The sequence below is a fragment of the Malaya genurostris genome, chromosome 2, assembly GCF_030247185.1.
Source record: "Malaya genurostris strain Urasoe2022 chromosome 2, Malgen_1.1, whole genome shotgun sequence".
NCBI classification, from domain to species: Eukaryota; Metazoa; Arthropoda; class Insecta; order Diptera; family Culicidae; genus Malaya; species Malaya genurostris.
In genome coordinates this window covers 210,828,206-210,853,991 of record NC_080571.1, presented here as the reverse complement: position 1 = coordinate 210,853,991, position 25,786 = coordinate 210,828,206, and the positions used below count along the sequence as shown (strand labels likewise).

General features: G+C 41.7%; 1 protein-coding gene across 16 annotated transcripts in view; it reads right to left on the bottom strand.

Annotated features, from left to right (window-relative positions):
• The window catches only part of LOC131427345 (insulin receptor substrate 1), a 632,725-nt gene that overhangs the window by 73,063 nt on the left and 533,876 nt on the right, over positions 1-25,786 (bottom strand). For all 16 annotated transcript variants that reach the window (XM_058590455.1, XM_058590456.1, XM_058590444.1 and 13 more), the window contains one exon: positions 5,538-5,718. In XM_058590455.1, coding sequence (XP_058446438.1) covers positions 5,538-5,718 — 181 coding nt within the window. The remainder of the gene's footprint in view (positions 1-5,537; positions 5,719-25,786) is intronic.

Here is a 25,786-nt window from a genome sequence, read left to right as displayed (position 1 = left end):
TTAATCTACGAGTATCTATTAATTTTGTCGTGCAATAATGGTAGCGTCAACTGTCAACTGTTTGATCCATTTAGAATCCATTCACCTTGGAACCAGCACCTCAAATGATCTTATAAGGAGTCTTGAAAGCCGGTTTCAGTGGCAAAAGTTTCGTGCTTAATCGGGGACGGATATAACTTAATGGATAAGTCGATGCCTCTCACGCCCACCTGGGTTCGATACCCAACCCCTTACACAGAGTCAGAATGTTTTTCTAGCACAAAAAATCGAATGACTTTAAGATTAAAACTTCTATAATCGAAACCAAAAAAAAATAGAAACGTACTTAATCCACCTAGTGAGATGATTCCTTTTTTTTATCAATCTGCAGGTGTTCTTCGTATGAATATTCGTCGCTGTTGTAAGTTACTTAGTTAGTTTTTTACTTATTGTTAAACGACTGGACAATGCGCAATTCAGGCCCCAATGTGGTTCTTAGCCTCTTGTCTAGTAACTCTTATCCCTACCTTCCCGCGGTGCCGGCTGGGATACGAGTAACCATAGGACGGATCGGGTAACCGACCCCGGTGGGACCTTGGTCGTATGCTGACAGGGAAGGAAGGGCTTGATTTCTCTTAACAGAGAGCGAGCCTACCCGAGCGTCTGTTCCCCATGTTTAGGAGCGGCAGATTACCGTCCTTGTGTCAGTGTGGGACACTAAACAGTGCTGACACGATGGCACTCCGGCGAGACAGGAAGTTGGTGCAGGCCTAACAAGCCGCCCGGAAAACACATGTTACGTACAATCAGGATATAAATACGACTCGGAATAATCAGCAAAGACCTAGGCGACAAGCTTGGCACAAGAACTGCAAATCGCTTGGCTTCCCAGGATACGAGCGGATTCTGCAAGATGAGCTTCAAATCCGCGGCTTCGATGTCGTAGCATTGCAGGAACTTTGATGGACGGGACAGAAGGTGTGGAAAAGTGGGCATCGAGCGGCTACCTTCTACCAGAGCTGTGGCACAACCAGTGATCTAGGAACGGGATTTGTAGTGTTAGGCAAGATGCGCCAGCGCGTGATTGGGTGGCAGCCAATCAGTGATAGGATGTGAATATTGAAGATCAAGGGCCGTTTCTTCAATTACAGCATCATCAACGTGCACTGCCCACATGAGACGAGACCCGATGACGAGAAGGAAGCATTTTACGCGCGGCTGGAACGATCCTACGACAGCTGCCCATGGCGCGATGTAAAATTCGTGATCGGCGACATGAATGCTCAAGGAGGGCCAAGAGGCAATGTACAGGCCTGTGATCGGGCTGGAGAGCCTGTGCGCGGCAATAAACGACAACAACCAACGATGCGTAAACTTTGCAGCCTCCGGAGGAATGGTAGCCCGAAGCACCTTCTTCCCCGCAAAGATATCCACAAAGCCAACTGGAGATCACCTGATCAACATACGGAAAATCAAATCGACCACGTTCTCATCGACGCGCGATTCTTCTCCGACGTCATCAATGTCCGCACTTACCGCAGTGCCAATATTGATTCTGACCACTACCTTGTCGCGGTTTGTATGCGCTCAAAATTATCAACGGTGCACAATACCCGTCGCAGAAGAACGCCGGGACTCAATCTCGAGCAGCTACGTAGCATTCGTACAGCAGAGGAATACGCGCAACAACTGGAGCAAGTGCTACCAACGGAAGAGCAGCTTGGCGCGGCGACTCTTGAAGAAGGCTGGAGGAACATCCGGTCCGCCGTGAGTAGCACTGCTGCAACCGTTCTAGGTACGAGGTTATCGAATCAAGGAAATGACTGGTTTGACAGCGAATGTCAGCAGTTGGTCGAAGAGAAGAATGCAGCAAGGGCGAGGATGCTGCAACACCGCACTAGAGCGAACGAGGAACGAAACAGACTGGCACGGAACAGACAGAACACGGTTTTCCGGAAGAAAAAGCGCCACCAGGAAGACCAAGATCGCGAAGCGATGAAACAGCTGTATCGCGCAAATGACACACGGAAGTTCTATGAGAAGGTGAACCGCTCACGTAGAGGCTACACGCCACAGGCCGAAATGTGCAGAGATACCAGTGGTAAACTTCTCACGAACGAACGTGAGGTGATCGACAGGTGGAAGCAGTACTATGACGAGCATCTGAATGGCGAAGCACAAGATACAGAGAACGGTACAAGAATCAATCTGGGTGCACGCTCAGTCGACGAAAGATTTCCAGCCCCTGATCTGTCGGAGATAAGTGAGGAGATCGGAGAGCTGAGGAACAACAATGCCGCGGGCAATGACCAGTTGCCAGGCGAGCTGCTCAAACATGGAGAAGAGGCACTGGTTAGAGCGCTGCACTGTATGATTTCTAGGATTTGGGAGGAGGAGATTCTACCGCAGGAATGGATGGATGGAGTGGTATGTCCCGTCTACAAAAAGGGCGATAAGCCAGATTGTTGCAATTACCGCGCAATCACATTGCTCAACGCCGCCTACAAATTACTCTCCCAAATCCTTTGCCGTCGTCTATCACTAATAGCTAAGGAATTCGTAGGGCCGTACCAAGCGGGATTTACTGGAGCCCGCGCCACTACGGATCACATATTCGCGATAAGACAAGTATTCCAGAAGTGTCGTGAAAACAACGTACCCACGCATCACCTATTCATTGACTTCAAAGCGGCATACGACACAATCGATCGAGAACAGCTATGGCAGATAATGCTCGAATACGGTTTCCCGGATAAACTGACGCGATTGGTCAAAGCAACGATGGATAGAGTGATGTGCTACGTCCGAGTATCTGAGACGCGCTCGAGTCCCTTCGAATCTCGGAGAGGGCTACGTCAAGGCGATGGACTTTCTTGTATCTTGTTCAATATTGCCCTGGAAGATGTGATTCGAAGAGCGAGGATCGACACGAGTGACACGTTGTTCCGAAAGTCCGTACAACTGTTTGGCTTCGCTGACGATATTGATATTGTGACACGTAACCTTGAGAAGATGACGGAAACCTACATCGGACTGAAAGCTGAAGCTAGGCGTATCGGACTGACCATAAATGCGTCGAAAACCAAATACATGAGAGGAAGAGGCTCTAGAGAAGAAACACTACGCCTCCCACCACGAACATTGATAGACGGTGACGATATCGAGGTGGTTGACGAGTTCGTGTATTTGGGCTCACTGGTGACCGCCGATAATGACACCAGCAGAGAAATTCATAGGCGTATTTTGGCAGGGAATCGTGCGTACTTTGGACTCAGAAAAACCCCACGAAATTGACCATCTACAAAACGCTCATTAGACCGGTTGTTCTCTATGGCCACGAGACCTGGACTATGTTGGCAGAGGACCAACGCGCCCTCAGTGTTTTCGAAAGAAAGGTACTGAGGACCATCTATGGCGGAGTGCAGATGGAAGACGGAACGTGGAGACGGCGTATGAATCACGAATTGCAACAGCTGCTAGGTGAACCACTTATCGAACGGACAGTTAAATCGGACGTCTACGAAGGGCTGGGCATGTCATAAGAATGTCGGACGACAGCCCAGTGAAAATGGTTCTTGAATCTAATCCGACTGGTACAAGAAGAAGAGGAGCGCAGCGAGCAAGGTGAATCGATCAAGTGGAGGGTGATCTCAGAAGCATCCGTGCCTTGAGTGGCTGGCGACGAGCAGCCATGGACCGAGTTATGTGGAGACGTATGCTTGATACAGCAAAGGACACCCCAGGCCTATAGCTGTTAGGTAAGGTAAGTATTAATTTGGATCGTCGAAAAGGACAGTGACCCAAAGAAGCCTTCCAGTCTACCAACGCAAACGGTTTGGACCGTCATAAAGAGCAAACTTGCAGGAGAACCTGCTCAAAATTTGAAGAAGCTATCTCTGAAGTTATGTATGATGGTTGTAACGACTGGAAGATGAGTTTATATAAGTATTGACGCCTTTCTTGGTCACAAATCAATAGGCAAACGATTTGTTTCTTAAATTGCCCGACGTTTCGGCCGATTTTGATGGCCGACACGTCGGGCAATTTAAGAATTATATAAGTATATCTGAAATTCGGAAGTTTTGGTGTTCTCTTCTAGAACTACACTGAATTGAAAGCATACTTTGGAGAAGTGAAATTCTACCTAAACCGCCTTAGCGTTAGCGTTTATTCGATTGCGTGGAACAGAATGAGGAAATACTCTGCAAGACAGACTATGAATAGCTCCCGGGACAAGAATATTATACGACAACTGGAAGAGGAAAGGTGGCAGCGATTTTAGAACACATCAAGCAGTCGAAGTTTTCAAAAAAATATCTCTTACTGTAGGCTATTTATTTTTGAGGGTTTTCAAAACGACATTTACATCGTATTCAACCAGGAAATTTAGTGTTAAGAATTAGGTTACTTTTCGAATATATATTTTTAAATAGCCGCTTAAAACAGCTTAGTAGGTCGAAACGTCCGATGAAATGCACCACAAAAAAATTGATGACCGTTTATATCAGTTTGCTTGCGGTGGTAAACCCAAAACAATAATATATTGTCTGGGTTTTAGTTGCCGCATAATGTGTACTATATCGATTTCGATTGGTTCTTTTCGGCAAGCATTAACTAGGACGGAAAAACTAGCCTAAACAGGCTCATATAAGCATGATCCGATGAAAGAAATGAATTCTATTTTACCTTCTACTTGAGGGAATCGAACACTTGGTTCGAGTCCCCAAGTATGGCCGTGTAACAAGTGTAGTTCTTCACTACACTGTGCTACTGACAACGACCTGGAAAAATCGTCGGTTGACTGTTTTTAAGCAAAACCAATTGTTCCGCTCTATTTTGCTAGGATTTGGCATCTTGCCAATACGGAAAAAAATCATGAAGTAGGACCACACGTAAAACGTCCTGGTGGTATCCAAAGACATAAATTCTGTCAACACGCAAAAGTTCCAACAGAAAAATAATGGATCGTCGTCGAAAAACCGTTGTCAGTGAAATGCATTTAAAGGCAGATTGACGTTCAGCGGATAGGTTTGATACCGAGGAGGCCGTGCTAAACTTTATGGAATGAGCCAAACAAGAGGCCAGGCAGATCGCATTCGTTGAAAAGGATGCCAGTGTGAATTTTTTTTTCTCTAATCTCTATGAATTGAACTTGAGAAAGAAGCATGATTTGAATGTAAAAAAAAATCCTTAAATTCATTCAAGTTAAAAAACTGAATTCTAGATAACTTATCTTAATTATTTTCTGTCAATGAACGTCCTATTAAAATTTTGTTTTCACTCACACTGATATCAATATTGCTATTCGGAAAGTCCTGATTGGGTCTAAACCCAATCGTTAGGAACTAGAAAATTCAAGTGTCGTGCACGGGACTAAACAAAAAAATCAACCCACCACGTCATCCAATTAAAAATCCCGTAAGTCAACTGACGATAAAGTCTATTAAAACTTCAAAACCAGTCGAAAGTTTGTCGGTTGTTTTTTTTTATTCCTAGTCTCTATACGTTCAGCGTTCAAACGATTCGATAAATCGGGAAAAAAAATGCGAAGCACTTACCTTCGTATCCATGCCAGTGAAAACTCGACAACTTCGACGCGGCTGTCTCCGGTGGCTGTGGTTGGGGGTCCTATCCGCACCAATGACAGTGTTTTGTCCGTGATGCACAACCGATAGTTACCAAGTATTCCGTAGCTGTCGCCCAATCCTTTGCGTTGAACAAACACATCCCAAACGTGTTCTGTGGGAATAGAAATGGATGAACAAAAAAAAAATTACGGTTAGTAGTCAGTCGAAAAATTAAAAACATCATAAATCAAAGGTTGTTTTTTAGTCGTTTCTTCTTCCCGCGCCGGTCGCTAAATTCAACTTTATTTGATATGGCAAAATTTTCATTAGAGCTTTCCTTTCAGGAAACGGGACTTATTGTGTGTGCATGTAGCGGAGAGTATTTTCGAATGGGATACGCGAACTGAATATGCAATTAGTGAACTTAGCGTCCGTTATGGCAAGCAAAATGCAATTTAATTCACTTTGTGAATTTACGTACAGGTGCTTTTTTTTGTCATCGTTCTTTTTCTATTGCGCCCGCCTGGTTTCACCGTTGTTGACCACTCGCTCTGCTTTATCGGTGCGGCACGCGATTCTCGTGTGGCGCCTGGTTCGCCAAGTTTTTCAGTTCTTGTGCTGGCAGTAGACTTTCGCAATCGCTGTATGTTTGTGTGTGTGTTTTCGAGCGTAATTCAATTAGTACGTTTGAGGTGACAGCAAAGCCGATTGTGTTTATGGGAATTTAAAATTTTAATCGTTCGATTATTTAACATCCTGTACAAAATGAAAAATTGACAGGTGCGATAGAACATCGAACCGGTTTTATAGAACATGTCGAAAGTGATAGATAGATTGCGCCATTGAACAGAAATCCCACTAGCGTGCAATAGAGATATCTTTCATGATCATGTTGAATCGTTTTCTTCTCAAAGAGCGAACTTGAACTTCAGTACAAACTGCTTGCCAGATAAAGATATAGCTGTTTTCGAGATACTGTTCGCCCGAACAATCTAGATCAATTTTTAAAATAGTCGGAATCCTAAGCTTATTAGGTCGGAGCAACAATCGATATAGATTTGGACACGATTAATAAAATCTCAATTTTTTAGGATTTCTTAAGTAAGGGTTCTTGCAAAATGGTTTTATTGTTGTGAATAGGACTTGCTTTACTATGGGAAAAAATTACTTTGTACAAGAATCAATCTGAAATTCTTTTGTTGTGCCAAACCCAACAACATATTTTTTTCTGCAAGCTATCGGAAATATGATCAGGAATTTGAGATTAAATATTCAACAGTTTGAGATAGATCGTTCATTTGTTCAATTGCGTTAGATGGAACTGGATGTCGTGCTAAGGTTCTTCCACAAACATCAATTACAACAAACCTGGTAGAAAGGTCGAGCTTTCCTTTGGACTTTGGTCGTCGGGAGCAGCAGTCGACAGTTATGAAAGCAGATCTTTTGCGGAATTTCGGAATTAAAGTTCTAATCTTTATCTAATCTGGTCCACTTGAATAATGTGCTTAATTCCAGGTGTAGAATTTAGTTCAAAATTCTGTTTCATAATTTAGTTCCAGAATTCAGAACCTGCATGCTGGAACTGAGCTTCGAAGCTAAATTTAGTTTCATATTGAGAATTTAGATCTAGAACTAAATTACAACTGCATTTTGAGCCTATTTGGTTCTTGAACTCAGATCCAGTTTCTGAATTCTATAAATCGGTTCTTTTTAGAACTATTACTATATTCTCAAAGAACTATACGAAGTTTTCCTACTATGTAAATTTTGGTTCAGGTCCAGATCTCAGTTCCAGTTTCAGTCTCAAGAATTCAGTGCCGCATTGAATCAATTGCGGGACGTTCGCAGAGCCAGTTTCCCTTCAAAGAAGATCGATTGCGTCATCCAACTGCTGGTCGTTTACATTGGAGCAATATACAACGAAAAGTGGACAACGATGGGGAACATTACGCCAAATCAGCCCTTCTTAAGGCTCCAATTGCTATCTAAAGAACTGTACAGATTGATTCTTTTCAAATTGGAGATTAAAACCATCAGTTCAGTGCAAATCCAGACGAATTTGTTTAGCTTTGTGCAATTTTCGCAGTGCAAAATTTGCACCACACGAGTACGTTTGAAGCTAGCATTTGACTACTTCGCATTCGAAAAAAATACTGCGAACAGAGCTTAATATTGTAGAGAATTTCACAGTTTGACCCTTCTGAACAACAACAGCAGGACTCCGAAATTGCAATTCTTACCGACGGAAAAAAGCTGTTAAAAGGTATTTTGAGAATGTTTCGACGAAAAATAAAATTTACGTTTTGAGCTATTTCAGAATTTATCAGCAAAAAAGCTGGCAAAATCAGGATCGACATGCTACGATTTGGACGAAACTTTGCCCAAGATTTCAGTATGGCAAATGCAAAACTTCAGACATGGTGAATGAATATATTTTTGTTTGAAAATTTGACAAAAAATTAGAAAATAGATTAATATTTGAAACAGTCGGAATACTAAACTTATCAGTCGAAAAAGCAATAGATAAAGATTTGGACACGATTATTAAATCTCAATTTTTTAAAATTTTCGTGCGGAAATGCGGTGCAATGATGCGTTTCTCATATCAATCATACTCTATCACACTGTGGTATTGTTCAAAATAATTTTCTTCGATTCTTGAAAGAATAACCGGAATCAGTTTAGTTGGCCGTCTACTGATGACTACCGACTGGAGTAGTTTTGAGGCCGACTTAGAATTTTTTCTCGTTTATCGTTTCACCCCTTTAAGTAATGGTATAAAAATTTATAACACACTTTACCCTATAATTCCGGAACCGGAAGTCGGATCCGGATGAAATGCAGGAATTCCGTACAAGACCGTGTACAATTTTTCAATAAAATCTAAGTTTGTGAAAATCAGTCCAATTATCGCTGAGAAAAGTGAGCGGGATCTATTTGAGAAAATATGACCACTGTTTCCTGTGCCTCCGGAATCAGAAACTGGAAACCAGAATAGCCGAAATCAGTTTGTTTGGCCATCTACTGAGAATGACTTTCAAATGGAGTAGTTTTGAAGCCAGTTTATATTTTTTAACGTTTTTTTGTTTCGACCCTCTAAGTGATGGTATACAAATTTTCACCCTATAATTCCGGAACCGGAAGTCGGGTCCAAATGAAATTCAGAAGTTTCGTATAGGACCATTCATTTAAATTTTTTTTACACTAATCAACCTATAATTCCGGAACCGGAAGAAGGCTTCAGATGAAATTCAGAAGATATTGTGAAGGACCATAAGATCATTCATTTAAATCTCAGTTTGTAAAAATCGGTCATGTCATCTCTGAGGAAAGCAAGTAATAAAGTCGAATTTGGAACTTTTACACTAATCACCTTATAATTCCGGAACCGGAAGTTCAATTCAGATGAAATTCAGAAGATTTGTGAAGGACCGTGAGATCATTAATTTGAATTTAAGTTTGTACACATATTTTTATTTCTTTTCGCATTTTACCCCGTAACTCTGGAACCGGAAGTCAGATCCTAACAAAATTCAGGAATTTTGTATAGGACCATAAGAGCTTTCATTTGAATCTTAGTTTGTGTAAATCGTTCGAACCATCTTCGAGAAAAATTGGTGCACTTATTTTCACATTTTTTGCACAGGCCAGTCTCGTTGGCTTCTTCTAAATGGTTTTAGTTGAATTCCATTGAAGGTACGCGATTTAAAAATTTTCTTTCTTAAAAACTATGGTGTAAATAATTTAAAAATTGAAGGAGTAAGTGAAAAGGCCGTGCGAAATGCAATCTGAAAGTTCGGTGAGGATAACACCTTTGAGGATAAACCGAAAACGGGTCGAAAAAAGGTCCTGCTAACCCTCAGTTGGATAAACGTATACTGAAGGCGTTCGAGCAAAAGAAAGAGGTTTCAGTTCGGGATGTGGCCAAAAAAGTGGGCACTTCGAAGTCAAATGTTCTTCGTGCTAAAGAACGTTTTGAATCTTCGAACCTATAAGAAGCAGAAACAACCAAAGCGTAGTCCGAAACAAGAAGCATCGATCAGGCCGAGGGTTCAAAGGCTGTACAATACGATTCTTGCTGGAAATTTGAACTGCATAATCATGGACGACGAAACCTACGTGAAACTCGATTACAAATCCTTACCGGGACCACAATATTATACGGTGCGAGAAGGGCAAGTGTTAAACCAGTCCGAGGCATCGATTGAAGTCGAAAAATTTGGTAAGAAAGCTATGGTCTGGCAAGCAATTTGTAGCTGCGGTAAGATTTCGAAACCCTTCATCACCACTGCTTCAATGAACAGCGAAATATACATCAAGGAATGTTTACAAAAACGACTTCTACCCATGATTCGAAGCCACAAGGATCCTGTTGTCTTCTGGCCAGATCTTGCTTCTTGCCACTACTCGAAATCAACGGTAGAATGGTATACTACCAAAAATGTCACTTTCGTCCCAAAAGACATGAATCCACCGAATTGCCCACAATTTCGACCAATTGAGGAATTTTGGGCATTAACGAAGGTACATCTTAGGAAACATGTCTCGACAGCCGAAACCATTCAACAATTCGCAACAGATTGGAAAAAAGTGTCAAAACTTGTCGCCAAGAAGTCTGTACGGAATTTAATGAGGAACGTTCACAAGAAGGTGCGCCAGCTAGTCTACAATGGCTGAGTAGCAGTTGTTGTTGTAGTCTAATATTATCAGTATATCGAATAAAATTTGAATATCAACACTTGTGAATTATTTACGGCGAAATCAAAGTGCGTCCATACTTTCTGGGACAGTCTTTAGTATGGAGATGTATGCTGAACGGCTTAAGAACAAAAAATAAAATCTATGTTAATATGCTTTTAACAAAATTTCCTGTTGATGAAGACAATATAATTCATTCGTGCCGTGACTATCGGATCGATCGGACGTAAATTCTGCTTTCTCCAATCGCGTGGTGAATTGTTTTATTCCGTTATCAAGGTCATCCCGTATTCTATTGTGTGCATCAGTGCGGTCGAGTGATAGTTCTAATTAATCCGTTCTCAAGGCCGACTGTGAGCTTGTGTAAAGCAGCACTGCGTGTGGTACCGTTAGCCAGCGCCAGCGCTGGGCGCTGCGTATATATCGTTGTACATTAGAAACAGTGATAAATATATATAGTGATAAAAAGATTGGTTTCATTGGACAGTGTAGTGAGAGACTAAAAACAAAGTGCTTTTTCCTCAAAGAGGTTTTTTGCACTTTATTGAACTGGAGTATTCACCGGTCGCCTAGGACCGGGCCTTGTCGGCCGATCACCCTTCGAGAGCTAAAGCTAAGTATTTTTTTTTTCTTTTTCCCTGTTGTTCAGTACCATTAGATTTTTATTGCCCCCTAATATTTACCCGCACGGACACATTTCCGTGCCATGACAAAAGGCACAGAATTGCCTGACCTTCCCCTAGATGATCAAATGGATGCTTCTGATGGCAATAAATCTCGCATTAGAAGCTATCCCGATGGGCTTGCACTCTCGGCCGGACCGTATGCGGTTTACATCCGGACCAAAGCGAATGGTAAAAAATTGAACCTTCTAAAACTTTCTAATGACCTGTCCTCGCGATACAATACTGTACAAAAAATTGAGAAAGTACGCCCGGACAAGCTTAGGGTCTTGTTAGCCAGTGCAAAACAGGCTAATGAGATCGTTCGAAGTGAGAATTTCACGCGGGAGTATCGCGTATACGTACCAGCTCGCGAAGTCGAGATAGACGGCGTGATCACCGATCCGAGTCTGACTTGCGAGGACGTTCTTAAACATGGGGCAGGCGGTTTTAAAAACCCCCTACTCAAGAACGTTAAGATACTGGACTGCAAGCAATTGCGTTCAGTATCGACCGCTGAGGATGGGACTAAGTCCTATATCCCATCAGACTCGTATCGGGTGACTTTCGCTGGCTCGGCTTTGCCTAATTACGTCCTCCTGGACCGAGTCCGTTTACCTGTTCGTCTTTTTGTGCCGCGGGTCATGAACTGCACCAATTGCAAACAATTGGGACATACAGCATCCCATTGTTGCAATAAATCCCGGTGTATAAAGTGTGGAGGGAGTCATGCGGATAACTCCTGCAGTGGAGACAATGAAAAGTGTCTCTACTGTAAGGAGGGGCCGCATGACCTCTCTGATTGTCCCGTGTACAAATTGCGTAAGGATAAAATGAAGCGTTCACTTAAGCAACATTCCAAACGCTCTTTTGCAGAAATGTTGAAATGTGCTACGCCACCTACCGAAAATCCTTACGCTTACTTGTCAACTGACGAGAGCGAATATGATGACCCCCTCGAAGGTACATCTTCGGCTGTCCCTCATAGCTCATCAATTAGAAAGAGAAGAAATAAATCTTCTCAAAAGCTCCCTAGTAAGGGTTCGAAGATGTCCTCTGATGGGTTCCGAAAAATTACAACAACTGGTAGTGATGGCAAAAACCCAGAGAAAAAAGCTCCAGGCCTTGGAAAATTAAATTCCGAGCAAGAATTTCCATCACTTCCTGGGACTTCAAAACCCCCGAAAGTCCCTAAAGATCAGTCAGAAAATTTACCAAATACTGGGTTTGTTAAATTCTCTGATATTGTGGACTGGATCATGTCTACTTTCAATATTTCTGAACCACTTAAAAGCCTGATAATGGCTTTTATTCCTACAGTTAAAACATTCTTGAAGCAGTTGACTGCAAAATGGCCCCTTCTTTCAGCGATCGTATCCTTCGATGGCTAAGACACCCACCGAGGTCACGGATACAATCACTGTTATACAGTGGAATGGTAGAAGTATCATCCCAAAAATAGATCCTTTCAAATTTCTAGTAAATAATCTGAAATGTGACGCATTTGCATTGTGCGAAACTTGGCTAACTTCTGAAATACCCTTAAACTTCCACGATTTTAACATTATTCGTCTGGATCGAGATGATTCCTATGGAGGAGTACTTTTGGGGATCAAAAAGTGCGATTCTTTCTATCGCATTAACCTCCCCTCGATACCAGGTATTGAAGTTGTCGCATGTCATGTTACAATCAAAGGCAAGGACCTTTGCATTGCTTCCATCTACATTCCTCCAAGAGCCTCGGTTGGGCATCGGCGGCTCAATGATATCATAGAGCTTCTTCCCGCACCGACGTTGGTTTTAGGAGACTTTAACTCACACGGTACGGGATGGGGCTGTCTTCACGACGATAACAGATCAACTATGATCCATGATATCTGCGACAACTTCAATATGACAATCTTGAATACGGGAGAAATGACACGAATTCCTGCACCACCAGCAAGACCAAGTGCGCTAGACTTATCCCTTTGCTCGACATCGCTACGGTTGGGATGCACGTGGAAGGTAATCCCTGATCCCCACGGTAGCGATCATCTGCCTATCGTAATTTCAATCGCCACCGGATTAAGACCATCGGAAACAATCAATGTTTCGTATGACCTCACAAGAAATATTGATTGGAATAGCTATGCGACCTCGATATCTGAGAAACTAGTAACAACACAAGAACTTCCTCCGGAGGAAGAGTACACGTTTTTGGCTGGCTTGATTCTCGACACCGCGACTCACGCTCAGACGAAACGTGTACCCGGCGCGAAAACTAACATCCGTCCCCCCAACCCGTGGTGGGACAAAGAGTGCTCAGAATTAAACGCGGAGAGAACTGCATCATTTGTCGAGTTTAGGAAAAACGGAACACCTGATAATTTCAGAAACTACGCGGCATTAGACGCTAAAATGAAAAGCTTGATTAAAGCGAAGAAAAGCGGTTATTGGCGTCGATTCGTAGACGGATTATCGAGAGAAACATCAATGAGCACTCTTTGGAACACAGCCCGACGAATGCGCAACAAAAACACCACAAACGAAAGCGAGGAATATTCTAACCGCTGGATATTCGATTTCGCTAAAAAAGTATGTCCTGACTCTGTTCCGGAACAGACAATCATGCGCGTCGCTTCATCAAACAGAAACGAAACACCTTTTTCGATGGTCGAGTTCTCACTTGCGCTTTTATCGTGTAACAATAAATCTCCGGGGTTAGACAAAATCAAATTCAACTTGTTGAAAAATTTGCCTGACTCTGCCAAAAGGCGCTTATTGAATTTATTCAATAGGCTTCTTGAGGATAATATTGTCCCACATGACTGGAGACAAGTAAGAGTTATCGCCATTCAAAAACCAGGGAAACCTGCCTCCGATCACAATTCGTATCGGCCGATTGCTATGCTTTCCTGTATCCGGAAATTGTTCGAAAAAATGATTCTGTTTCGTCTAGACAATTGGGTCGAGACTAATGGCTTACTTTCAGATACACAATTTGGTTTCCGCAGGGGTAAAGGAACGAACGATTGTCTTGCGTTGCTCTCAACCGAAATTCAAATGGCATTTGCTCGTAAAGAACAAATGGCGTCAGTTTTCCTAGACATCAAGGGGGCTTTTGATTCAGTTTCCATAAACATCCTATCTGAGAAGTTGCATCAGCATGGTCTTTCACCAATTTTGAATAACTTTTTGTATAATCTGTTGTCCGAGAAATACATGTATTTCGCGCATGGTGATTTGTCGACAATACGATTCAGTTACATGGGTCTTCCTCAGGGCTCATGCTTAAGCCCCCTTTTATACAACTTTTACGTGAACAACATTGATGAATGTATCAACACATCTTGCACGCTAAGACAACTTGCCGACGACAGCGTGGTGTCTATTATAGGACCCAAAGCTGCCGATCTCCAAGGACCATTGCAAGATACCCTCGACAACTTGTCGACATGGGCTCTTCAAATGGGTATCGAGTTCTCTACGGAGAAAACTGAGCTGGTTGTATTTTCAAGGAAGCGAGAACCAGCACAATTACAGCTTCAACTAGGGGGTGAAACCATAGCTCAGGTCTTCACATTTAAATATCTCGGGGTCTGGTTCGACTCCAAAGGCACCTGGGGATGTCACATTAGGTATCTGAAACAAAAATGCCAACAGAGAATCAATTTTCTTCGTACAATAACCGGATCATGGTGGGGTGCCCACCCAGGAGACCTGATCAGGTTATACCAAACAACGATATTGTCCGTGATGGAATACGGATGCTTTTGCTTCCGATCCGCGGCGAACACTCATTTCATCAAGCTGGGAAGAATTCAGTATCGTTGTTTGCGTATTGCCTTAGGTTGCATGCAGTCGACTCATACGATGAGTCTTGAAGTACTGGCGGGCGTCTTACCGTTGAAAAATCGATTCTGGGATCTCTCATATCGATTGCTAATTCGATGCGACATCCTGAATCCGATGGTGATTGAAAATTTCGAAAGGCTTGTCGAGCTCAATTCTCAAACCCGTTTTATGTCCTTGTATTTTGATTACATGGCTCAGAATATTAATCCTTCTTCGTTTGTTTCCAATCGTGCTCATTTCTTGGATACTTCTGATTCTACTGTGTTTTTCGACACATCCATGAGAGAAGAAATTCGTGGAATCCCGGATCATGTGCGCCCTCAAGTGGCCCCAAATATTTTTTATAATAAATTTAGAACAGTCAACTGTGAAAAGGTGTTTTACACTGACGGTTCAAACATCAACAGGTCCACAGGCTTCGGCATCTTCAATCAAAACATCACCGCTTCGTACAAACTCAGTGATCCGGCTTCAGTCTACGTCGCAGAATTAGCTGCTATTCAGTACACCCTTGAGATCATTGAAACCTTGCCCAAAGACCATTACTTCATTGTGACGGACAGTCTAAGCTCAATAGAAGCTCTCCGGGCAATGAAGCCAGGAAAGTATCCCCCATATTTCCTGGGGAAAATACGGGAACACTTGCGAACTTTATCTGAACGGTCTTATTTAATATCGTTAGTCTGGGTCCCTTCGCATTGTTCCATTCCAGGCAATGAAAAGGCAGACTCATTGGCTAAGGTGGGCGCATTAGAAGGTGATATTTATGAAAGACCAATCTGCTTCAATGAATTTTTCAGTATCTCTCGTCAGAAAACTCTCGAAAGTTGGCAAACTTCATGGAGCAATGGCGAACTGGGACGATGGCTACATTCCATTATCCCTAGGGTATCGACGAAACCTTGGTTCAGGGGGATGAACGTGAGTCGCGATTTCATTCGTGTTATGTCGCGGCTCATGTCAAATCACTACACCTTCAACGCACATCTCCGGCGTGTTGGGCTTGCGGAGAGCGGTCTCTGCACCTGTGGCGACGGTTATCAGGACATCGAGCATGTCGTGTGGTCGTGCGTAGAGTATCGTGACGCCAGGTCGAAGCTACTGGAATCCCTTAGGGCCCGAGGTAGACCGCCTGAGGTTCCGGTTCGGGATGTGTTGGCGAGTCGGGATAGTTTATATATGCTTCTCATATACCAGTACCTTAAACACATTGATATACAAGTGTAATGTGTTATCCCTCGCTCAGAAAGTATAAACTCCACCTACAGGTTCGACACTAACATCCGCCCGATTCTCTCGATCCCCGTCCCTGTCCACCATCTTCATTGGAACTAACAAGATCTTTTTTTGTCACTAACTTTTTCGTTACCCCTTCCCTATCTCTTCACCATCTCGATGGCAACTAATTAGATCTTTATCGTTTTCAAACATTTTGTTCCCACATCCCCTTTTTACCCCGTTTCCACAATATTTACTTTTTTTTTCATTCTCTTCCGTAACATCACCATCATCGTCCACGGAAGGCCGCCCCAGTCGAAAACCAGCATGCGGGCCACCCGCCGGGCCTTCGTAGCCTGGGGGTGTTTCCCGCGGACCCACGCGGACCGAAGGATGCGGCCAACATGGATCTTCGCCAACGGCATATGGAAGACCCTCATGCGATATTCAATTCACCGGCCACTACCGATAGCTTCTCGAGAATCCGCTACCGCTACATTACATAATGATACTTTTCTAGTTTTAAGTTAGTCGTAATTAAGATTAGTAAATACCCTTGGCATCTTAGAGCTTAAGCAGTGTGCCTTAAAATTATACTATAATATTGAATAAAAAAAAAAAAAGACAATATAATTTTCGAAGCGTTGTGGAAATCAAATTTATCGATTTCTGGGTTGTTCCGTGGAGATAAAGGCCAACATACTTTGTTCATAATTTGGCTAATGAGCTTGAGCGACCACCCCTGGTTGCTACTCCGTTACTGATCGGGATTAGCTGAAATTGTACAGGGAGTTTTTAGATGATCCATCCTAGGACTGGTAAATCATCCTTCAATGTACATCTTCTGGTAATCCCAGAATTCATTGATCAGTACCGGCGCCGGCCAGGCCCGAACGTAGATCGTCTAAGGAATGGGAAGGGATGTTAGTCCAACACTTGTTGTTACTAGAGGCCGTATATACTACTGCGCACTCCACAAGTGTCACGGGAGAAGGATATTTGTTAGTAAAAAAATCAGTATTGGTCGTATTCGCGCGCGACTCAGTATGTTCCGGTTTCAAGATGCTCGGATGCACCACTAAACTCACTGATTTCCCGAGTAAACGTTTCAACAATATCCTATATTGAAGTCCCGGAAAGTCTTGATTCACAGCTCTTATTCGAGTAAAATGAAGAAAGATTTGCAATACTATCGCGTAACGAATAAAAACTTACCTATTTTTTATAAATGAAATTACGTGTTACAAAATGAACGAGTGAATAGGATTTAGACAAAATCATTGATTCATTGCATTGACATATTCTAAACAGTTGTTATAAAATCATTATTTATTATTTATTATTCTTTATTATTTCCACTTTATTATTTTAATAACTTATTAATTATTCATTGGTTATATTGGTTGATCTGGGCAGCCGGCTACCGAGAAAAATCTTAATTTATTGTTTGAAATATTAATATCAAGTGTTTTTTACTACGTGTTCAAAATATCGATATATGTTATCTCTGTTATTAACTTTGTAATATCAACGGATTTGCGCAATAGTTTTAGATTATTTATTTTTTTATCATTCAATTTATAATCCTGACAGACAATCAATAATATGGAAGAAGAAAACATTCCAAATAAAACTTTTGTTCGAAATTAGATGGAAATTGACAGGTTGAATGAAGAGATAATTTAGTAAAATAGAGTAATCAGAAATGAAACATTGAAAATATCTGATAACTGAAAGGAAAAAGAAACTCCTGCAATTGTCGCCTTTTACGACATGGAAGCAGGAACCCAGTGGATCTATTCTTGGTTCATTTTTTTCCGCCGGATTCCACACGGCATCTAGGCTGGTACTGTCCGGAGAGAGCTAATAGGTACTATCAATCTCCTAGTGGACCCCAGCCCCTTTTGTTCATAATTTGGCTAATGATATAAATATTCGGTTAATGTTTATTCTTTAACTGGAACGCAGCAAATTATGTAGCTTCCATTCCATTGTCAAAGCAAATCTCGTAATTCGAGAGCAATAAATCTCTACTAACTAAAGGAGTACCAATCGGCTGAAAATTTTTTTTAACAGCAATTGGTCTACTCAGACAAAACAAGATACCTTTTTCACGTACTTCAAACAAAACACGCATAACATGATATAATCAGTACGTACGTCTTAAGTATTCGCTACTAAGTCAACATTATTCTATGGTATGATGTTGGAATAATAAACTCCCTGCAATTGTAGGATCTTTATACCCCATAAAAAATTGCCAGCGGGCGAACGATGCATCCGAGGGGGCGTGGCATCGCTTCGTATATTTGGCAGTAAAATTTCAGTATTTCCCCCAAAGTCAGGTACTATTAGATTATGAAATAGCAGTGTTTTTGTTACTCAAGCCATACGAGAAGTTATTTTAAGTTTATGGAAACGAGCAAACGTTTAGATAAACGGGGTCGCTTCAGCCGCTGATTGGCCCGAATGTTCCGAGTTCGTAGAGCTTTTCTGATTATTTTCGTGTTATTGTATTCTTTGCATAAATCTGGTTTAATATCTTTTTTCCTATGCCTTTTTGTTAGTTTGAGATTTCAACTTTCGACATTATTTACCTGGCAGAGTGTGGTGTTGTTTTAACTTTCAGAAGAGAAAAAAACATTTCTTTTAACGTTCTGCTTCGTGTGTAGTTTGAAACCAGCAGAGCTCGTCTTTTTTCGGCTTGATTCATTTATGCTGATATTTTGGGTTGAGAACAACCTACAAACTTCAAGAGCTGCGGTATGGTAACTATGATTATACTGTCGGTATCAAAGCACCCACTCTAATGCGCGTAAAATACACAAAGTACATTGCACTTGTGCTTCGAAAACTCTAATCCCGCCATAGCATTCGCGTTTGCCGGCGGCTTTATTATCCACTTCAACAATGATCCTTGTATGGTATCGTCTCGAAAATGCACCCTTTGTGGCGCACCGCCCCAACCCAGGAAGATCGGAGCGAATGTAGAACTTGATTGACACTAATCAGTATTGAGGTATCAGAATAATCGACAATCGCTTTCCAATATGCCGCAAGCAACCTGCCACATCCGTTCCGGCTCGGTTCGGCGCTAAGGATAAATGGAGGTGGTGGTGGTGGTGGCTGTGGTCTTCCCTGGTCGTTTATACACAAGTTCTATTCAATCGCATGCAACAGCGGACGGCAGTTCATTGAAGCGTGGCCGTGCCGCACCGCTCACGCTTTGAAATGTCCATCTGGGCGGATATTATCCGATGATGGTTCCACTAGAGTCAACTGTTCGGGGGCATCGCATCTAATTAGCTCTAATTGAATTGAATTAAATGCGCAATTGTTTCGCACACCGTTTATGATGTCTTTCTTGGCTGTATATGTGTTTGGGTGTGTGTGTATGACTGTGCTTGTACGAAAGACCCCGCCGTAGTGGCCTGTGTTTATTCGCTCTTATTTACGGACGCACCCGTCACCATCCCGAACTGGTGCTTGAAGCTAATTTTGCCAACATTAATTAAGACGGAATGCTAAAGTTGCGTGTAATTTTCTGCTGCATTCGATTAGTATGCACAGAATGAACGGATTACGCTGTGAAACAGACGAGATTATACGGAAATAGTACACACTTCGCTGAGTTCAACGGAGGACTGGATATGCTTCTTTTCACAGTGGACTTCGGCGGGAATAATTATGTTGAATGGTTCAAATTATGTTCCTTATCAGCTTAAGATTAAATATGTTACGTATATGTTATCAATTGTCTCAATTGCGAGACCGATACTGTTTTGAATAATCGGTTAAACATTTGGGAGATCGCGCTACAGCTTCAATGGTTTCGGCTCAGTTCATCAATCCGAACAAAACTACTTGCGATGATAGAATCTTATTCCTCTCGAGTCAAAGAAACTTTCTGATCTTATACACATGGGGCTGGAAAAGGCACGAAATGCGCTTCCTCTTTCTGACACAGTCGTGCGATATTTCGAAACATTATTCTACGATATTTTCGAATTTATTATTTCATACTTAGTGCTGTGTAGACGAGTCGCTACGGAGAACTCAAAGACGAACATAAATTTTTCTTTCGCGTTTTGTCTACTATTCATCAGTGCATTAGCAGTTTAAATTAAACTTTCATTACCATCGAGCAGTTTTTTTTAAACCGATAAGCCGAAGCCAATTTTTATTAAAACTGTAAACAGGTCGATTCAAGTGGAGAAATTCACTCGAAAGGTACTGGTATGGCAAGCAATATGTTCCTGTGGTTTGAAGTCAACCGATTTTTTGTACTACCGGAACTATAAATGCAGAAATCTGAGCGTCTCCAGAAGAGATTGCTGCCCTTATATAAGAAGCATAGTACACTTCCACTGCTTCGGCCGGATTTAGTGTCGGCTCACTATGCAAAAACCACTCTCAATTGGCTTGCGGAGAAGGGTATAAATTTCGTTGAGAAAAATATCAATCCATCAAATTGCCCTTAGCTTCGACCCATCGAACGTTATTGGGCAATCATGAAGAGGGTCTCCAAGATCCAGCTAGGAACATGCAGGAGTTCAAAAAAATTTGGGCTCAAGCGTTCAAAAAATGCGATGCAATACTTGTCCGGAACTTGATGAAGAGCGTTCGATCAAAAGTTCGAAAATAGGAAGGAATAATTTAAATTTCATCCTGTTTCCATTATGCTCATGTTTAACCTCGTATGATAAAAGATCAATTTTTAGTTTAAATAAAATATCACTTTTTATTATAATTCGGAAGAAAAATTTGTGGATAGCATATTTTCGATACACTCCTTACCGACTTTTAGACTATTCCGTCGAAGAGCGAATGTCTTTTCTGATGTCTCGAACGTAAATGGGTGATGATTTGCTGGCCGCTAACAAATTGAGATCATTTAGAGATTTTATCTACATCTCAAGCAACAATTTTTTCTACGGTAACTTATTTGTAACCGATTTGCAACAAAAAGTTTTAGTGATTATTACTAACATCCAATCAAAAAGCGCATTTTGAACTGGTGACTGACGACATAAAGCTTGCTTCATTTAGAATTGGAACAATTTTTTGCTCATATTGTGGCGCTCCTGGTGGACGGATTTGGAAGTACTTGTCGCCCACATGACGGGAATCTTGTCAGCTTCACGTATGATTTTTGACATTCCGCAAATCGACTGTACTTTGTAAACAATCAACATGGAAGCCGGAAGAAGGGAAAAAATTGTGCACAGTTATTTGGAAAGTCCATTGTGGTCTGCATCTAGGCTAGCTAAACAGCTGAAATTGCCCAGAAATACCGTATGGCGCGTTATCAAACGGTATAAGGAAACATTGACGCCTCAAGTCAATCGTCGAAGTGGAACTGTCGACCGGAAACTGCGTGGTAAGATTTTGAAGACGATTAAGAGGATCTGTCAGACCGTGATTTGGCCAGAAAATTCGGAGCTGCCCATAGTACCGACAAATTTGCAAAAAAAAATTATCATTTGGCAGGACATTTGCAGCTGTGGCAAAAAAAACGAAAGTTTTCGTTACAAATAAGACAATTACATCGGCACTATACCAAAAAGAGTGTCTCCAAAAACGAATTTTGTCGTTCATTCGATCCCACGACCATCCCGTAATGTTTTGGTCAGATTTGGCAAGCTGTCATTACAGCAAAGTCGTTCAATAATGGTATGCAGAAAAAGGGGGCCAGTTTGTTCCGAAAAACCTTAACCCACCCAACAGCCCCCAGTTCCGCCCTATTGAGAAATACTTTTCAATCATGAAAAGGAGACTCAAGGCAAAGGGAAAGGTTATCAAAGACATCAATCAGATGACAACCTGGATAGCTAAAACGATGGACGAAGAAGGTGTGCGCCGTCTAATGAGCCATGTTACAGGAAAAATTCGAGAATTCCTTCGAAACCGTGACGAATAATTTCATGCGTATTTTTAATTAAAAGTATGAAGAAAACGCTACATTTGTATAAAAAAGAATCTTGAATTCAATAATAAATAACTGAAATACAGGCAATTTTCTTTGTTCCAATTCTATCTGAAGCAAGCTTTATTGGTGATCAGTTAAAAATAAGATAAAAACAAGTTTCGTTGCAACGAAATACTGAAATAAGGAATCTTTACGAATTATGAAAATAACTTATTTTCAAGCAAATTTGCTTACTGCGATGCGATACATTACCCGTACTATCTATACTATCATACTTCATCGCAAGCCCATTTTAAAACTCATCAATAAACACCTGAATTAGTGCCTATATTGTATGTTGAATTCTAGTTATTTCTATGTTACCGTAACATCAATTCACAGTTACGGTTTACACATACGCCTAGGTCTTTATATTGTTTTCGCAACGTCAAAAACACTTATTTTCAACTAGTAGCTAACAGCATAGCTGTGAATTTTTTTTCGATTATAGAGGTCTTAACCTTAAGGTCATTCGCCTCTTCGGGCCAGAAAAATTTTCTGACCCTATGTGCGGGGTAGGAAATCGAACCCAGGTGGGCTGCGTGAAAGGGCATCGACTTACCCTTCACGCTATACCCGTCCCCTATAGCTGTGATTGAAAATATGTTTGAATTAAGTGTCGAAAAAAAAATTTTTTTTGGGGTTACACCAGATCTCCAAGTTACATGCTTTTCTAAGCCATTTGACATAAAAAAAATTCGATTTCGGGCATCTCAACAACATCTTCTAGGAGTTCGCTTATACATCTCATCCATGTCAGTCGATAAAACAAAACCGCTTACGTTGGGGACGGAAGAAACCAAGTACAGTATTGTGTAGTGAACAATAGAACGACCTCGTAATGAGTGAACCAAATAAACAAAAGGCGGTAGGACACGAAAGAATACAATTATTGTTGACTTCAAGCAGTGCAAAATTCGACCTTCGATACGAGAACTTGAAGGTTTGCTTAAGGAACAAATGCATCTTGACATTAAACGTGTGCATTTACTTCAATGCAATAAGAAAAATAATTTTGTTTACATCCAGTTTTATGAAGAGTTGGATGCAATTCAATTCGCAAAAGACAAATGCACTATGTGGAGCACGAGAACATTAAGTACAACATTCCAGTATATATGGAAGATAGTGCTATAGAAGTGCGTGTGCATGATCTTCCCTCAAACGTCATCGATCCTTATATTCGCAAAACTATGTCCCAATAAGGAGAGATTCTCTCTATCGAAAAAGAAAAATGGAAGAATTTTTTCCTCGGTATTCTAAATGGCGTACGTTTGTTACGCATACATTTGAAGAAGCCTATACCTTCTTATGTAATTTTCGGTCAAGATACAAGAATTCCGTTCAAATCACTTGTTACCTATGACAATCAGATGGCCACATGTCAATATTGCTAAAAAGCTGTTCACTACGGTAAGCCATGTGATAAACTGGACAAGGAGACAACCACACCAAAGGACAACGGTGCTTCCTTCACACCAACCCTAAGCAACCCCAGTACACCTGTGACAGTCACCAACAACAGTGAAGCATCTCCTTCAAAGAAACCATCCAACGTATCCCCTATAGAACAAAGTACACCAGCTGCAGTTAACAGCTTACCATCCAACCAACCAGCAACTGTAAACAATGTACAACAAGACGCATCTACAGCAACTAGCAACGAAAAGAAGACGGAAATCGACAACAATACCACCGATGCGGCAATAGATGACGAGACGACCCGCGAACAAACTGCCCCTCAATCCTCGCAGGAGGGAAATGGAAGCTCCTCTCTCCCTAGAAAAAGGGTGACAACGAGATCCAAAACAAAAAAAAAATTGTCTAAAAACTCAGCTCAATCGGCCACGTAAAGCTTGTACGCAAATAGGCCTGAATAAAATATTTTTTAAATAAAAAAACAACATCTTCCAAGTCCCAAAGTCGATTTTTTTTCAAAAAAATTTTTGTCCAGATAACACCAGATCTCGATGTTTCATGAACTTTTGAAGACATTTGGCAACAAAAAAGTTTTCTATTGTTTTACGTTTTTATTTTTCGCACGGATTTCCGAAATTACGCGATTTTTTTGTGTGGTGCGAATCTCCCGTCTAAAAAAGACCTCGTTTCGTCTTCGGCTTATCAGTACATGAACAGTTTCAACTAAGCTACCAATCTCATCGCGGACCCTGTGCTCAATCCTTTGGCAGGCATCTAGTCGTTACTCGTTTACGCCCGAGACATTAGAAAAGGCATGCTTCGAGGAAGTAATCTAAAATAAGGCACTTAAATAGAGTAAGCTTTGCATCTGATTATCGATTGAAGTTGAACTGCTGGGAATGATAGTTTTACTTGAACTGCTAATGCACCGATAAGACGAAGATGAAACTTCGGTGCAAAATAAGTGCGTTGTTAAGAGCAACGACGTTACGTACTAACCTCACCTAACAGCTATAGGCCTGGGGTGTCCTTTGCTGTATCAAGAATACGTCTCCACATAACTCGGTCCATGGCTGCTCGTTGCCAGCCACTCAAGGCACGGACGCTTCTGAGATCACCCTCCACTTGATCGATCCACCTTGCTCGCTGCGCTCGTCGTCTTCTGGTACCAGTCGGATTAGATTCAAGAACCATTTTCACTGGGCTGTCGTCCGACATCCTTATGACATGCTCAGCCCATCGTAGACGTCCGATTTTAGCTGTCCGTACGATAGGTGGTTCTCCTAGCAGCTGTTGTAATTCGTGATTCATACGCCGTCTCCACGTTCCGCCTTCCATCTGCACTCCGCCATAGACAATCCTTAGTACCTTTTTTTCGAAAGCACTGAGGGCGCGTTGGTCCTTTGCCAACATAGTCCAGGTCTCGTGGCCATAGAGAACAGCCGGTCTAATGACCGTTTTGTAGATGGTCAATTTCTATCCATCGTTGCTTTGACCAATCGCGTAAGTTTATCCGGGAAACCGTATTCGTGCATTATCTGCCATAGCTGTTCTCGATCGATTGTGTCGTATGCCGCTTTGAAGTCAATGAATAGGTGATGCGTGGGTACGTTGTATTCACGACACTTCTTATCGCGAATATGTGATCCGTAGTGGCGCGGACTCCAGTAAACCCCGCTTGGTACGGCCCTACGAATTCCTTAGCTATTGGTGATAGACGACGGCAAAGGATTCGGGAGAGTACCTTGTAGGCGGCGTTCAGCAATGTGATTGCGCGGTAATTGCAACAATCTAGCTTATCGTCCTTTTTGTAGACGGGCACTCCACTCCATCTCTTCCTCCCAAATCTTAGAAATCATCCAGTGCAGCGCTCTAGCCAGTGCCTCTCCTCAATGTTTGAGTAGCTCGCCTGGTAACGGGTCATTGCCAGAGGCTTTGTTGTTCCTCAGCTTGCCGATCTCCTCACTTATTGTACGCTACGTCACGTACGCTTTGCGAATTATGTTGATCCGCGTGGTGGCATTAGCAGTCTAACATAACCTGCTAGTGCACTGATAAGACTAAGGCCAAACGTAAAACAATTAATAACAAATTATTTGTTTGATGCATTTGGCCCAATCCAGTTACTTATGTGACTGAAGCCCCTAAATGTTCGTTCTGATATATTTTCAATTGATTAAATATGTTATTTACGAAAATATGTCTGCTAGTAAAACTGATTCTTGAAAAATCGCATCGATGAACAAATTGCGTTTTTTTAACTGTCTTGTAAATTTGATAACTTTGTTCAAAACAAGAAAAAATATTTGTTTTTTGTTTTTGTCGAACGATTAGATACTATAAATTTATTTATTGTGCATGTTTTGTTGATCTGCTCATAAATTAAATTATTTCAGGATTGTTTGCACTAACAAATCACTTTCATTCATGTTGATTGA